Source organism: Elephas maximus, chromosome 10 (assembly GCF_024166365.1).
Source record: "Elephas maximus indicus isolate mEleMax1 chromosome 10, mEleMax1 primary haplotype, whole genome shotgun sequence".
In the NCBI taxonomy this organism is placed as follows: domain Eukaryota; kingdom Metazoa; phylum Chordata; class Mammalia; order Proboscidea; family Elephantidae; genus Elephas; species Elephas maximus.
The window spans coordinates 103621184-103636833 of record NC_064828.1 but is presented as its reverse complement, the minus strand read 5'-3'; the positions used below and the strand labels follow the sequence as shown (position 1 = coordinate 103636833).

Genomic DNA, 15650 nt, shown 5'->3' with positions numbered 1-15650 from the left:
TCTGTTAAGCTGCAGTCATTTCAGTGGGAAGACCAAAGCAGGTCATCTAAAAACACTCAGTGTTTGAAGCATTATATTTAACCTGGGTTCAGTTGGAAAGATATCTTGTCTGATTCTGCCTTTATCACCCTCAAGTCCATTTACTTGGTTTTTCTTTATAGGCCATCAGGAAGGAGTTTAATGACAGGTACAGTGGTATAGTAACATATGTCAAAAAATCAAATCAGTTGCCGTCAAGTCAAGTCCGACTCGTAGCGACCCCATGTGTTACAGAGTGGAACTGCTCCATAGGGTTTTCTTGGCTGAAGTGTTTGCAGAAGCAGATCACCAGGTCTTCCTTCTGTGGAGCCTCTGGATGGGTTCAAACTGCCAGCCTTTTAGGTTAGCAGCCATTACAAACTGCTCGTGCCACCCAGGGGTCTTTGAGATTAACAGATGTTTACTCATACTAAGGAGCCCTGGTGGTTCAATGATTAAGCACTTGGCATCTAAGTGAAAGGTTGCTAGCTCAAACCCACCAGCAGCTCCGTGGGAGAGAAGACCTGGCAATCTGCTCTCTAAAGATTACAGCCAAGGAAACACTGTGGTGTGTTTCTACTCTGTCCGGTACGACCGCTATGAGTCAGAATCGACTCAATTGCACGCAGCAACAACACTTACACTGGGTCGAGGCTTGAGAACTTATTTATTTATTTTTTGAGAACTTATTTTTAAAGCAAATGAAATTACTGCAGGTCACTAAACACTCCATCATTTGTATAATGAACTTAGATAAGTGATTCTCACTAGGTACAATGGGAAATGGGACTGATTTTTGCTTTTATACTGGCCTTGAGGCTTTTATTTTTGAATATTACTTTTAAACAAATGAAATATTTTCTGAATGCAGATCACAAAGCAGTGAGGTACATATATAGTAAATCACTCATACAGTCATTTACACAGTGAAATTTATTAAATAAGTATTCCTGTTTAATAAAAGAAATACTAGTTGCTAAAGGTACAATGATGGATAAAACGGTCTCTACTTTGAAGCAGTTCTCAGTTTAGTGTAGAGAGACTTTTAAAACTTTGTGAGAAATACCAAGATAGAGAAGAGATGTGAAGGGAAGAAAGAGGAGGGTCTATTCTAGTGGTAACTAGAATAGGAGTCTGGGAGTCATTTAGACTAGAGGGGCTAGACTACTTTGACATGAAATGTCCTGGAAACTTTGTGGGTGGTGGGAGAAGTTACACGTGGTGATTGATTGGGTGTGGTGGGGACAAGAGAGAGGCATGACTGCCAGAATCAAAGGGACATTGATGCCACCAAGTAAGAGAAAGTTCATAGAGAATAGGTTGGGGGAAAGTCAGTGAACTCAGATTGGGGCACAAAGAGTTTGGTGTGCGTGTGAACTAAAATGTCACTTTGAGGACTCAGGTGCACCTGAGCCTGACCCAAGCCATGGTATTTTCAGTCACCTCATATACATGTGAAAGCTGGACAATGAAAAAGGAAGACTGAAAAACAATTGAGGCATTTAAACTATGGTGTAGGCAAAGGATATCAAATATATCATGGACTACCAGAAGAATGAAGAAATTTTTCTTGGAGGAAATATAGCCAGAATGCTCCTTAGAAGTGAGATTGGTGAGATTTCATATCACGTACTTTGGACATGTTATAAGGAGCGACCAGTCCCTGGGAAGGACATCATGCTTGGTAAAGTAGCAGGTCAGTGAAAAAGAGGAAGCCTGTCAACAAGAGGGATTGACAGAGTGGCTGCAACAATGGACTGAAACATACCTATTATTGTGAGGATGGCGCGGTCCTAGCAACAGCCCCTAACAACAAGGACATGAGCATCTCAGGTGCATTCAATATTGTGATGGATTTTAAAGTAATAGTGGTGAAAATCTTATATGTTATTGCCTCCATTAGATGCAAAACAAAATGAAATGTGTTGCCATGGAGTTGATTCTGACTCTTGGTGACCCCATGTGTTACAGAGAAGAACTGCTCCATAGGGTTTTTTTTTTGGCTATAATCTTTATGGAAGTGGTTCCCCAGGCCTTTCTTCCATGTAGCCACTGGGTGGGTTTGAACCACCAACCTTCAGGTTAGCAGCCAAGTGGAAACCACTTGTACCATCCAGGGACCTTTCCATTAGATAGAGGGATCTGTAATTGGGTGGAGACATGAGGACTGAAAATGGATTTGAGATTCCTCAGTTTACAGGTGGTAGCTCAAAACGTGTGGTTTATGACATTGCAGCATGTGAAGTGCGGCAGTTTGAGGACAGAACATTGGGGAGTCCCAACATTTAAGGGTAGGCAGAGGATTCCATGAAGAAGATGGAGTAGGAACCATTTGGGAAGGACAAGAGGGATCGGGAAAGTGCAAGGCCTAGAATCCGAGATTGTGGAGAGTTCAAGATTGAAGGTGGAGAAATTAATCTGGTGCTGCCAAAGTTCTAATTCCATAATGTTTACAAAGTTTTTATGATAATATGAAAAATGCTTATGTTTTAATACTTATTGAAAGTAGGTCCCCAAATTTTATACGAAGTGTGTTCTTAAATATGTTTTAAAATGCGTAGGTATCATGGGTTGAATTGTGTGCCCCAAAAATATCTGTCAACTTGGCTAGGTCATGATTCCCTTGTGTGATTGTATGATTGTGTACCATTTTATCTTCTGACGTGATTTCCCTGTATGTTGTAAATCCTATCACTATGATGTAATAAGATGAATTAGCAGCAGTTATGTTGATGAGGCCTACAAGATTAGGTAGTGTCTTAAGCCAGTCTCTTTTGAGATATAAAAGGGAAGTGAGCAGAGAAGCATGGCAACCTTGTACCACCAAGAAAGCAGTGCCGGGAGCAGAGTGCTTCCTTGGACCCGCGGTTCCAGCTCTGAGATGCTCCCAGACCAAGGGAAGACTGATGACAAAGACTTCCTCCAGAGCTGACAGAGAGAGCCTTTCCCTGGAGCCAGCGCCTTGAATTCGGACTTCTGGCCTACTGAACTGTGCGAGAATAAACTTCTCTTTGTTTAAGCCATCCATTTTGTGATATTTCTGTTATAGCAGCACAATAGGAAAAAAAAAGCTAAGATAGGTCGAAATACTAACAATGGTATTCATTGAATGGCTTTTTTATCTTCTATATTTTTCATGTTTTCTATAATAATCTCATGTCACTTTTTTTTTTTTAACTTGGAATATATTTATGAGTATTAAAGGGAGTCTGGATCGCATCATGTCCACCTCTTTCCATGAGCAGAAATGAAGCTATTTCTTAGTTACAAGAATGCAGACCACAATGTCTTTAATACTAGTTGCTAGCTTTTTAAAAAAAAAAAAAAAAGAGGAGACAGAGACAAAGAGAGAGAAGCAAAATGCCAAATACACACTGGATTCCAACCCGACTTAAACCTTAGCTGTAGTTCTAGAACAAGGAGAGAACGAGGAAGACAGCACGTACATTTTGGCCTAATTATAGTGAATGCAATTACAGTATGAATTAATTTTATAACCGGGAAAAAAATTTTGAAGTCGTAAAGTTTGTTGTAAAATTGCTTGTATTTGTCTAAAACTAAAAGCTGATCTTTTAGTTTATGCTACATATGTGACAGCCAAGTTGATCTTAAATGCTCAAACTGTTTTGGTGGATGGAATAAAGTGTGGAAGCCATTAAAATGTGTAGCAAATTGGCATCTGCTAACTTACAGATGGAAACCCTGGTGGTGTAGTGGCTGCTAACCAAAAGGTCAGCACTTCACATCCACCAGGCGCTCCTTGGAAACTCTGTGGGGCAGTTCTACTCTGTCCTATAGGGTCACTATGAGTCGGAACCGACCCGACGGCAATGGGTTAACTTATAGATATTGATAGAAAAGTTAAATGACTGTATCATAGCTGTTGTGTGACTTTGCTTTCTACTGGGTTCAACAAAGTTCGTTTTTCATAAAATATATTCCTTACCTCTACCCCAGGATTGAAGAATTTGCACTGAAAAAATTTCATGAAATTAATGTTCTATTATTCTTTCCTCTTTTCTAGATAGAAGTGGATTCTGTGATGTCTTCAATAAACCAAAACACTTCTGGTAATATAAAAATGCATATTAATTTTTAGTATCCTGATTTAGACATTCATATGATGAAAAATTATGAACAAATATGGAACTGTGAAGCATTGTGTTTAAGCACATCTTTGTTTTGTTTCCCCTTATTCAGTGAAAAAAGGAAGAAGATTTGGGTTCTTTTGATTTTGATTAATTTATTTACAAGTATAGTATATGTTTATTGCAGGAAAATTTTAAACTGCTGAAAAGCATAAGTAATAAAATGTCACTCATAATTTCAACATACAGAGGATGATTCTGGGTTTTCTGACTTTGGTGGCTGAATGAGTAGAAGTGGTACTTACTGAGACGGGTAGACTGGAGGAGAAAGTTTGAGGCTGGGGGAGACCAAGAGTTCATTTCTGAGTATGTTCAGTTTTGAGAAATTTCAGTCAACGATGTCAAGTCAGTTGGTCTCTATGAGTATGGAAGTCAGAGGAAAGCTCTGAGCTGAAGATGTAAATGTGGGAGTCATACGTGTAGATGATTTCAAAGCCGTGGGGGTGGTTGAGACTACCTAGAGAGCGAGAGTAGAATGAGAGCTTTAGGCACTATAACCATTAGAAGTCGGATAGTGGATGAGGAAATAGCAAAGAGGCTTAGGAATGGCAGAGGGGCAGGAGGAAAATCAAGAGTGTTTGATCAGAAGCCAAGAGAAGTGGGCGTTTCAAGGAGGAGGGTGTAGCCAACACTATCAAATGCTGCTGAAAGGTCAAGTAGAATAAGAACTGATGGGTGTCCATTGGAGTTGACAACCTGGAGGTGTTTGGTGACTTTAGGAAGAACAGTTTCTGTGTATGGTGAGGACAGAGGCCAGGATGGAGTGAGTTGAAGATAAATAGAAAGTGAGATAAATGGAAAGTGTGGCAATGTGAGTAGATAAGTCTTTCAGTAGGCCTAGAGTGGCTGTGGATCAAGAGAGATTTTGTTTACTTTTTTTTTTTTTTAATAGATGGGAGTTACCAGAGTTATTTCTAAGTTTAGGGGAATGATCTGATGGAGAGAGAAGGGGAAGACAAGAGAGAGAAAGATGAGCACCTATTGTGTGAGGGGTTAGGATCCAGAGTGTGGTATGTTGGCTTTTTTAAAGTTACTTTTTACCTAGAAATAATATAAAGCTTGCAAAAAAGTCACAAATATAAGAATAGTACAGACCTTAAGGCACAATAAAATTTTTTTAAAAAAATCATGTAAATTAAAAAAAAAAGTACAGGCAACAGCTATGTGCCCTTTACGCAGATTCACGTATTGTTAACTTTTTACCCCATTTTCTTTTTTATTTGCACTTTGTTACCACTACCCACCCCTCTGTACTATGTGTAACCATAGTACAGCTATATCACCTTTGGAAATTTACATTGATGCTATATTTTAATCTAATTTACCATCCGTAGAGACGATGTCCTTAGTGGCATTTTTCCTCCGTTTGTACAAGATTCAGTCTTTGGTGTTGTGTCTCTTTAGCCTCCTGAAACCTGGAACGTTTCTGGTCTTTCTTTACCTTTTATGGCCGTTGGTGTTTTTTGAATAATATGGCACCCCCCTCACTGTTCTGTTATTTATTTTTTTAGAACATTCTTCATTTTGTGTTTGCCTGAGGTTTTTCTGTGATCAGATCGAGGTTATACATTCTTGGCCAGAATGCCGTCTAGATGATACGTGCTTCTCAGGGTGTCACACCTGGAGGCACACAGTGTCTGTATGTCTCTCATAGGTGGTGTCAGTTTTGATAACCGGTCAAGATGTTGTCCAGTTTCTTCCTATTTTTGTTCTCTTTCTTTGCAAATGATAAGCCGCTTACAGAAAGACAATTTCAAAACCACACAAATATTCTGCTCCTCATCAAATCTATCCCTAGATTTAGTGTCCGTTCATGATTCTCATCTGACCCAGTCTTTACCATAATGGTTTCAAAATAACGATTTTCTCATCTCAGTGTTTCCTCTTTTCTAAACTCTTGGCCTTCCTAAAATGCCAAGTTGGCTCTTGGCATTTTACGGTAAGCAAGAGACCTCTCTTTTTCCTTTTCTGTCTGTCTGTATGTTTTCTATCAGTATGGACTCATGAATTTCTGTGTTTTTAGTGATTTATAATTATTTTGGTGCTCACATTGCCCCAGACTTGTCCAGTGGTTGCCCCTCAGGCTGGACAGAGACAGATAGCAAACAACTAGATGATAGATTGAAACCCAACCATGTTAATGTTTTTGTTACATGTAAATGATCTCCACAGCCCAATGAAAAGGCATTGGATTTAAAAAGTCAGACCTGACTATGTGTTGCTTACAAGGAACCCACTTTAAATACAAAGGTGCAAAAAAGGTTTAAAGTAAAAGGATGGAGAAATATGTTCTGTGCTAACACTAATGAAAAGAAAGCTAGCGTGAGTATATTAATATCAGACAAAATGGACTTCAGAAGAAGGAATATTACTAGGGATAAAGAAGGTCATTTTATAATGATGAAGGAGTCAATTCACTGTAGAAGTTAACAATTGTAAACATTTATGCTCCTAACAGCAGAAATTTAAAATACATGAAGCAGAAAACTGATATAACTGTAAAACAAGACGGACAAATCCACAATTATGGCTGGAGGGAACCTGGGTGGTGTAAGCGGTTTGTGACTGGCTGCTAACCTAAAGGCTGGCAGTTTGAACCCACCCAGTGGCTCCGCAGAAGAAAGGCCTGGCAAATTGTCTTCAGAAGGATTCAAGCCAAGAAAACTCTGGAGCAGTTCTGCTTGGTAGCAGTGGCGTTGCCGTGGGTCAGAGTCGACTCAGCAACGGGTTTTTGTCTGAGTATCTTAGAATTTTGTTTTTACTAGGTGATACAATCGAGCATTTTTTTCTTTTCTCTTGTATTATTGCCGTTTTGAAATAATGAACGTATTTTACTTCGATATGTAAAAAACACAATGCTCTCCAGGAGCTTCCTTTTAACCTTCAACCTTTGGATGATGGAAAAATCAAAGAGATTGATTCACTGTAGCGGTACGTGTGGACGGTTTGACTCTGTCAGGCAAGCCAGTGTGAGTTCAGTTGAAAAATAATTTGTGGACGATTAGGTTAATGCTCAGTTGGTTTGTGTGTTTTTATTTATTGTTATCTTATCTGACTTGTTTTGAACCAGACTGTTAAATGCTAAATGTATTTTTAATTTATTCAAACTAAATTTCCATTTCTAATCTTTTAGGGAGTCTCTTAAACAACTTTAGTCATTGTTTACGTTTTGTTGCTTTGAGCTCGTACCTAAGAAACAAAGGCCAGGGTATAGTAGACGAGAAGGTTTTGCGCCTTTGATTAAGGTTTCTGCTGGCCTCTTAGTTCTTTTCTGTAGTTGGGAAACTGCATATGAGTTAGGATTATCATATCTTGAAGTTAAGTCAGAGAACTATATCACCCACAGATACTCACTCATGTTGTTGATTGCCATCGAGTCGATTCCAACTCTTGGCAACCCCGTGTGTTACAGAGTAGAGCTGCTTCCTAGGGTTTTCTTGGCCGTGATCCTAACGGGAGCTGATCACCAGACCTTGTCTTCTGTGGTACTGCGGGGTGTGTTTGAACTGCCAACCTTTAGGTTAGCAGCCCAATGCATAGCATTTGCGCCACCTAGTGACCTTATTCACTCATACATTTATTTAATTACCCATTTAGGTGATGCTAAGTTTCACCATAGAAATAGAAAAGAATCAGGACGCAGACAGAAACTTAAAGACTTAAAAAAAGTGTCGTGTGACAGGGGAGATGAAAGAAGTGATGTCACAGTAAACATGTTTATGGCCAGACGTCACATGAATACTGCAGACAGGAAAACCTCCACAAGTTCTGAGGAGGATGGCGCCTCTTTCCTGGACGAGGTGTGGGGCTGGGTGTGGGGCTGGAGCCAGTCCCCACAATGATGTTGAAGGGTGGTGGATTTGGGAGAGGTGGAGGAACGAGGAGGAGGGCCTAGCGAACCCAGTGCAGACGCCAGCTGGGACCTCCTGCAGCCCTGGCCAATCTGGATGCAGAACTCAGAGTGAATTTAGACTTACCTGACATGCTCTGCTCCCAGACAAACATTAGATGTCCTGTAGACTTTCCTGAGGCGTTTAACAAGACAGAGAAGGGACTTCACTCACACTTTCCAGCCAACAATGGGAAAGGCCAGGTCAGAGATTTTCTCCCCTGTCAGGGCTTTTCCCGCACACCACCCCAGCAGTTTCTCTTTCCCTCTTCCCCCTTAGTGTCCACCCTCAGTGGCTAATACCTCTTCCTCCCAGATCCCTGTCCCTCTCCTTACAGCACCTCTCCCTCCCCCCACCCCCATTTGCATACCCCAAACTACCAGCTGTCATGCCATTAACAAATAATCCTCCAGGAAACAGGATCCACCCCGCTTGGGGTATTTTTACCCCCTGCACCAGCAAAGAGTGCAGTGCATCCTGTAAACCAGTTATGTCCAGTGGAGGGAGTTGACCTAATGGGAGATGAGAGTTGGGAAGCGGGGTTAAGGACCAGTTTACTAGTCCTTTTTATTCCAGAATAAGGAATTTGAACTTTGCAGTATTAGCACCAAGGAACCTTTGAAGGTTTATGAACAGGAGATGTCCATAATAAAAAAAAGGTGACAAGTCCTGTCCGTGTTTGATAGAGGTAAGGTTTTACTGGTTCAGATTTCCCTATTCTATAATCTGTTTTTATTCTTTCTTTTCATTTCCCTCCCAATGATATAGTAAAAGTTGAACTCTTCTATTAAGGTTGATTCTTTTCCCTGTATTCCTCTACTCTTCTCGAAGAAGCTGGAAGAAAATATTATTCCCTAGAATTCCATCTTCCCTGTGACAGCTCACCATTGCCGATGTCATTTTCACCTTCTGTCCTTGCAATCTTTTTATGCAAACACATTTTATCCATTTTTTTCCTCATGGCCCCCAGCAATCATAATCTGAACTTTATTTTTCAAACTAGAGACGCCTTACATTATACCTCCTAAAAGGTCATTTGATCCTTTTAAACCCTTATTTTTAGGCATTTTTTTAAATCCCTGGGGCGGGGGGAGGGGGAGATAATATATGGTACAATAAACATGAACCCTCTCTTTTCTGCTAAATCCAGGGCCAGACTTACAGTCCAGATGCCATGGCATTTTTATTGTTTTCTCCTTCGCTCTCCCCAGGCTTATTGCAGTTTCTAATTTGAGCTCATGGTGATAACCAGACACTAGACTACTTCATTTTCAAGAGGTTTTCTCTCTGCATGCACTGACCCTTAAGCTTAGAACTGTGAACCACAAAAAAATATACATAATGAAACTCTTAAAGAAAAAATTCATATAGTTTTGCTGGACTCTCTGAATATTTCCACCCCTGTGGTGAACAATGGTTCTACTCCTAAGAACACTGCTTAAAAGCACAAAAGTAGAGGTGACCTGTCTATATTACATGTATTAAAAGTAGTTTGGAAAGTAAAAGAAAAAAGTAGACACGCACACATATGCATTTGTTTCTAGAACATGGCAAGAGCCCATTTTGCCAAGGGTAGCTTATGAAATGGAAGGAAATGTTTTCCGGTTGCACGGAAAATCAGATGCGTAGAATTACAGAGTTCGGAAAGATTTGTGAGGGTCATCAGTCCCAGGGGTTCTCAATCCTGGGTCCTTTGGGGCCACTTCCAGGTGCACTGCTGGACAGGGAAGGGTGGGGGACCCACCTTGCCTCAAAATGACTAGCTCTGCCTTCATCTCCGCCATACATTGTGCTTCCCGGTGGGATTTTATAAAGAAGAACTTTTCCTACAGCTAAAAAAAAAAAAGTCTGTGAACTACAGATTGACACCAACCACCCAGGCAATCCCTCAACACCTTCTATAAGCAGACAAACATGTAGGTCTCGGTGGTTCCCAATGTTGTAACCCTAATTTGTAACTTCATTAAAGCATGTTTAGATAACTGTTACTAGTGGAACAGTGTACATAGAAAACCCAACATTGTAGCTGAAATTAGAATTTTCTGAACATATTCTTTCACTCCAGGGGTGGACACAGGTAATGCATTTCTCACTGGGTATGAAACCTGGCGTCAGTGGGATTACTGAAAATCTTTGTGAAGTGGTAATTTCAGGTTTGACTATTGTGACAGCAGGTGGAGCTAGTTGTGGGAACTCCATTTCGAGGCCCTGTAAAGAGCAGCGAGATGTATAAAACTTAACATTAGTGTGTTTGCATTACAACGCATTAAGAATAGTAAACTATGAAGCATTGTTTTTGAAAAGTGATCATATTAATACAACGTGAGAGTCAAGTTGAATGGCAACTTCTCTGTCCTTTTTAGAAAAAAGGTTTGCATTTGAATGTGTGTTCCCAGGGAAGACTAAGACAAGGATGTGTGGAGTCTGGGGTTGGGGGGTGATTTGTTTACACAGTTTAACAAGTACTTAATGAGCTTGATTCCTAGAGTATTGGCTTTAAAAACTAACATGTGATTATGTGGAAAATAGTGTGAAAGAACTTGATTGTGTATGTAGATTGGTTTGTGTTATTAGATTGGTTCTCTCTCTTTTTTTTTTTTGACAGCTGCCGTCGTGTCAGTCCTGACTTATGATGACTCTGTGTGGAGAGAATAACTGTGCTCCATAGGGTTTTCAGTAGCTAAGTTTTCAGAGCTAGGTCTGCAGGCCTTTCTTCCGAGGTGCCTCTGGGTGGACTCAAACCTCCAACTTTTCGGTTAGCAGCCAAGTGCTTCAACCGTTTGCAGCACCCAGGGACCCCAATTTCTCTTTTTAGGGGTAAAAGACATACATTTTCCCCTAGCAAAAGCTAAAGAATGTTTGCATTTTATTCTGCAAGTTTGTGAAATAAAGACCTGAATGTAGCCCCAAGTACTGATGAGTTATCTGAATATGTAATTCAAAACAGATCACTGCTCATGCACTGATTCCATCAAACTGCAGAATTGTATCTCTTTTCTCTCTTGTTTTCTTCTCCTTGGTCAGATGCAGTGATAAGCGGATGGTAAATAGTGCGTGTGCGCTTCCTTTCACTTGGAATTTAGTTTGTTTTTGATATATCTTATGTATTAAGAAATGGGGTTTTATTTTGTTAGCTATGTAGTAAAAAGTGACCTACTTTTTTCTGGCATTAGTTCACAGAGTTGTAAGAGCATTGAAAACATATTTTAAAGCTTTTTGCTTAAAATGAAAAATAACGTCTTCCTATTCACAATTTTGTTTATTTAGCAAACGTGATAAATGCCTACTGCGTGGCTAGGCACCATACTGAACAGGGGGGAGAAGGTTTTAAGTAATATGCCATGCTTTCCCCTAGTGTGTCATGCAGACATGTAGCCAAATAATTACCATAGAACCTAAGAGATTCTATGATTCTGTAATGGACAGAGGGCTATAGGGCTACAGGAATGGGACTCAGCTGGGAGAAATCAGGGAAGCCTACAAAGAGGAAGTATTGCTTGGGTTGCATCTGGAAGGAGACGTAGAAATTTAGCAGGAAAAAAAAGGAGACTGCATTCTAACACGGTCAAGGGTACAGAAGTATGGAAGAGCCTGATGTCTTGGGGAAGCACTAGAAAGTTTGCTTTGGTTGCAGTTTTTATTGTCTGGGATGAAATAGTTGGTGATGAGGTTAGAGAGGTAGGTTGGGGTAAGATTGTGAAGGGCCTCATAGGATATGCCATGATCCTCAAATAAATTAGTTGAGAATTTCAACTGATCTAAATGTTATTTAATTTGAATAACTTTTGGTGTTCTTGACACTAAGGTCACGGATTTCATCCTGTGGGAATGTGGCATGGCCTAGACGTCAGTTTTAACTTCAATTGTTAACTCAAACCAAACCTGTTGCCTTGGAGTCAATTCTGACTCATGGCGGCCTCTCGTGTGTCAGAGTAGAACTGCACTCCATAGGGCTTTCAATAGCTCTGACCTTTTGGAAGCAGATCGCCGGGCCTTTCGTCTGAGGTGTCCCTGGGTTGGTATTCGGGCGCTTAACAGTTTGTGGCACCAGGGACTCCAGCCTCAGCCAGCAGTTTTAAATATGTTTTCTAGTCACAAGGTGATTAGATGAGAATGGAGATGCATCAGTACGTACCCCTAACTACTGCTGAAAAGGTGCTGCATGTGCTAATTCAATACAACACATTTATTGAGCACTTACTATGTGCCAGGGACTCTGTTAGGTGCTGGAAAATATGTCCTGTTGTGTAGAGCATATCCAGCTTCCTACTTGGCTTTTCCTTGTGGATGCCTGAGGCATCAGATACTAAGCATGTCTAAACCTTAACTCTTCATTTCACCCTCCTCCCCTAATCCTGTGCTTTCCTGGTCTTCTCCTTCTCTTTAAAAGATTCCTCAAGCCAGCGAGGGGTTATTCTTGACACACCCTTGTTTCTCATCCTCCACATGTAATCTTGCCTCAAGTTATGTCAGTTCTGCTCCAAGATATATCTGGAAACCTTCCACTTCTCTCCATTCCCACTGCAGCACCCTAGCAACCACATCCCTTGCCAGTAGGCTCCTAACTGGTCTCCCTTTTTACACTTTTGCCCTCCACTCAATTCTTTTTCAAGATAATAGCCAGAAAGATCTTTTGAAAATCTAATCAAATCGTGTCACTTCTCAATTCAAAATATTTTATTGCCTTCCTTTTGTTATTGTTGGTACTGGGTGGTTTGTTATTGTTGGTTGCCATCAAGTCAATTAAGAGTCATGGTGACCCTGCATGTACAGGGTAGAGCTGCACTCCGTAGGGTTTTCAGTGGCTGTGACCTTCTGAAGCAGATCGCCATGCTGTCCTTCCAGGAGCCTCTGGGTGAGTTCAAACCAGCAACCTTATGGTTAGTTAGTAGTTGAGCAATTAACTGTTTGTGCCACCCAGGATCTCACTGACTTCCTAGGGTACCTTAAATAAAACCCAGATTATTTACTGTGGCCCATAGGAGCCTGTGTGTTCTGGCCCTTGTCTGCCTCACCAGCCTCGTCTTGTATCTCTCTGTCTTGCTTACTACCTTCCAGCCACAGTGGCCTTTTTTCATTTCTTCTACTTTCCTACCCCGTGGCCTTTGCACATGCTGTTTCAATTGCCTGGAATGCTCTTCTTGCCATCCTTTAGCCAGTTGGCAGCTCTTCATCCTTTAGGTCTTAGCTTAAGTATTACCCCCTCCAGGAGCTCTCTCCTTGGCCGGAGTCTGCTCTACAGGAGGATGCCTGTGACTCTCTCACAGCGTCTTATTTTTCCCCTCATCGTGCATGCTGTAGTTTGTAATTATGCATATGCTTGCAGCTGACCCTGTGTCATGACTCGTCTCTCCCACTAGACCATCAGCTCCTTTGGGACAGGCACTATGTATGTTCTCCTTTCCTCTTTATTTCCAGAACTTAACACAGTGTCTGGCACATGGTAGGTCTAAAGAATTGTAAAAGAATGGTTTGAAACTATACAGATAGATTTATTCTTTTAGTTTCTAAATCCGGAATTTCACTACAAATACAAAAAACATGAAGACTTAAGAAAACAATTTTCTACATTTTTTTAAGCTATTAGAGCTATTTTAGGCTAATAGCTCAGTATTACCTCACCAAGAGGAAAAGGATACACAGTTTCAAAAATTATCATGTGATTATTGTATGATTTGGGGCTACTTTTAAAATGGAATGACAATTTTTTTATGGAAGTCCTGGCTTATAAAAAGGAACTGCTCTTTTTATATATTTAGGGCTCAATTCACTAAAATGTTTAAATTCTTGGCTCCACTCTTTAAACCTGCTACAAAGATCACATTAGAATTCATTTTAATAGACATCGTAAGCACAGTACCCAATCTCATATTATCACGCTGGGCTCTTTTATTATGAAAGTCACAGGAAGCTGAGCCTGAGGCTGCAGAACACGTCATGGGGTGTATCTAGGGCTGGGGACAATGCCAGCTCTATTGTTTACATAATACTCTCTCCACCTTTATCTGTGGTGTGCAATTGGTATTGACTTTTGAGAAACTACTTCTTTGACCCGATCTCCCAGTTGGAAAAAAACCTGCCATAATGACATCTGACTAGGAAAAAAGGGATCAAAGAATCATAAGGAAGGAAAAATTATGAGACCTTGTTTAACAGGTAGTTTCAGGCCTGTCTGTTAGAAGGAAGAGTGTCAGAGTTTTTCAAGGTCATCATGCCTTTATCCCCTGAAATAGTGACGTGCTCTAAGTGTCTATCATTTTTACTATGGATTGCTAGTATTGGGTCTACTTCACATTAGCAGAAATGTTTTTTCTACTTCATAGACCTTTAGGAGTAAAGAGTGTTCACCAAAATGGAGATAAAATATTGATGATTTGTGATATTTATTACTTGTCTTCCATTTCTTTTTCTTCTTTTTTTTTTTTTTTCCTTTAAAGAGAAAGATAGTCATCTTTGGCAAATTGTCTTTTCCAACTTTTAGGTATATTACTTGGGGACTTTTTAAATGCTGTGAGGAAGAAGAAGGAAGCTCAGCTGTACTGGAGTGAAATCAGACATATCTTCACAGCATTCGACAGGCACTGTAAGCATCCTTAAAGTGTGTCAGTATAAAAAGATTGGCACTAAAGAACTGTGAATGGGAGTGTATATTCAGTAAATTAAATGTAAGGAGTCCTGTTGGCACAGTGGTTAAGTGCTTGGCTGCTAACCAAAAGGTTGGCGGTTCGAACCCTCCAGCTGCTCCACGGGAGAAAGATGTGGCCTTTTGCTTCTGGAAAGATAACAGCCTTGGAAACTCTATGGGGCAGTTCTGCTGTGCTGTAGAGGTTGCCGTGAGTCAGAAGTGACTCTGCAGCATACAAAAACAACAACAAATTAAATATACAATATACAGGTAGCCCCTGACTTACGACAGGGTTCTGTCCTAATGGTTCTGTCATAAGTTGGTTCTGACATAAGTCTAATGCCTCTTTTTTTTTAGTTTTTGTTATTTTTGCCTTTTATTATCAATATTTTCATAAATCCCATCTTTATTTGTCTTTGAGGGTAGGAAACATTACACATAAACTTAGAAAGATATTTTAGTACATAGATATTACTAACAATAAGATGTACAAAAAAACCCCAGAAAACACTGTCGTAAATGCTGTTCATCATAACTTGAATACATCCTAAGTTGGGACTACCTGTAATTGGAAGATGATTTTATAGGTAGTCCCCGGCTTATGACAGGGTTTCATTCTGATGCCTTCATTGTAATTCAGTTCTAATGTAAATTGAATACCTCATTTTTTTTTTTTTTTTTTGGTTTTTGTTATTATTGCCATAGCCTGCTATACAGCAGTGTATTGAACAGGAAATTATAACGCTGAACATCTATGAGTGAATGTCTGAGAATGGTAACATCAGAAGATTATGCGCTGTGACATTGTGTTAGTACATATCACTAATGAGAGGGTGTACAAAAACACTCCTCAGCAACAAATGGTCGTAAGTGCGATTCATCTTAACTCGACTGTGTCGTGAGTTGGGGACTACCTGTACTGTATTCTTCAGGAGTTGGTGGAAATTGTTTCCTCCATGGTGATCTTAA

The 15650-nt window shown here is 40.2% G+C and overlaps 1 protein-coding gene across 1 annotated transcript in view; it reads left to right on the top strand.

The window, feature by feature from the left end:
- The window catches only part of EFCAB11 (EF-hand calcium binding domain 11), a 197672-nt gene that overhangs the window by 2395 nt on the left and 179627 nt on the right, over positions 1-15650 (top strand). The window contains exons 3-4 of the mRNA XM_049898941.1: positions 4043-4088; positions 14538-14639. Coding sequence (XP_049754898.1) covers positions 4043-4088; positions 14538-14639 — 148 coding nt within the window. The remainder of the gene's footprint in view (positions 1-4042; positions 4089-14537; positions 14640-15650) is intronic.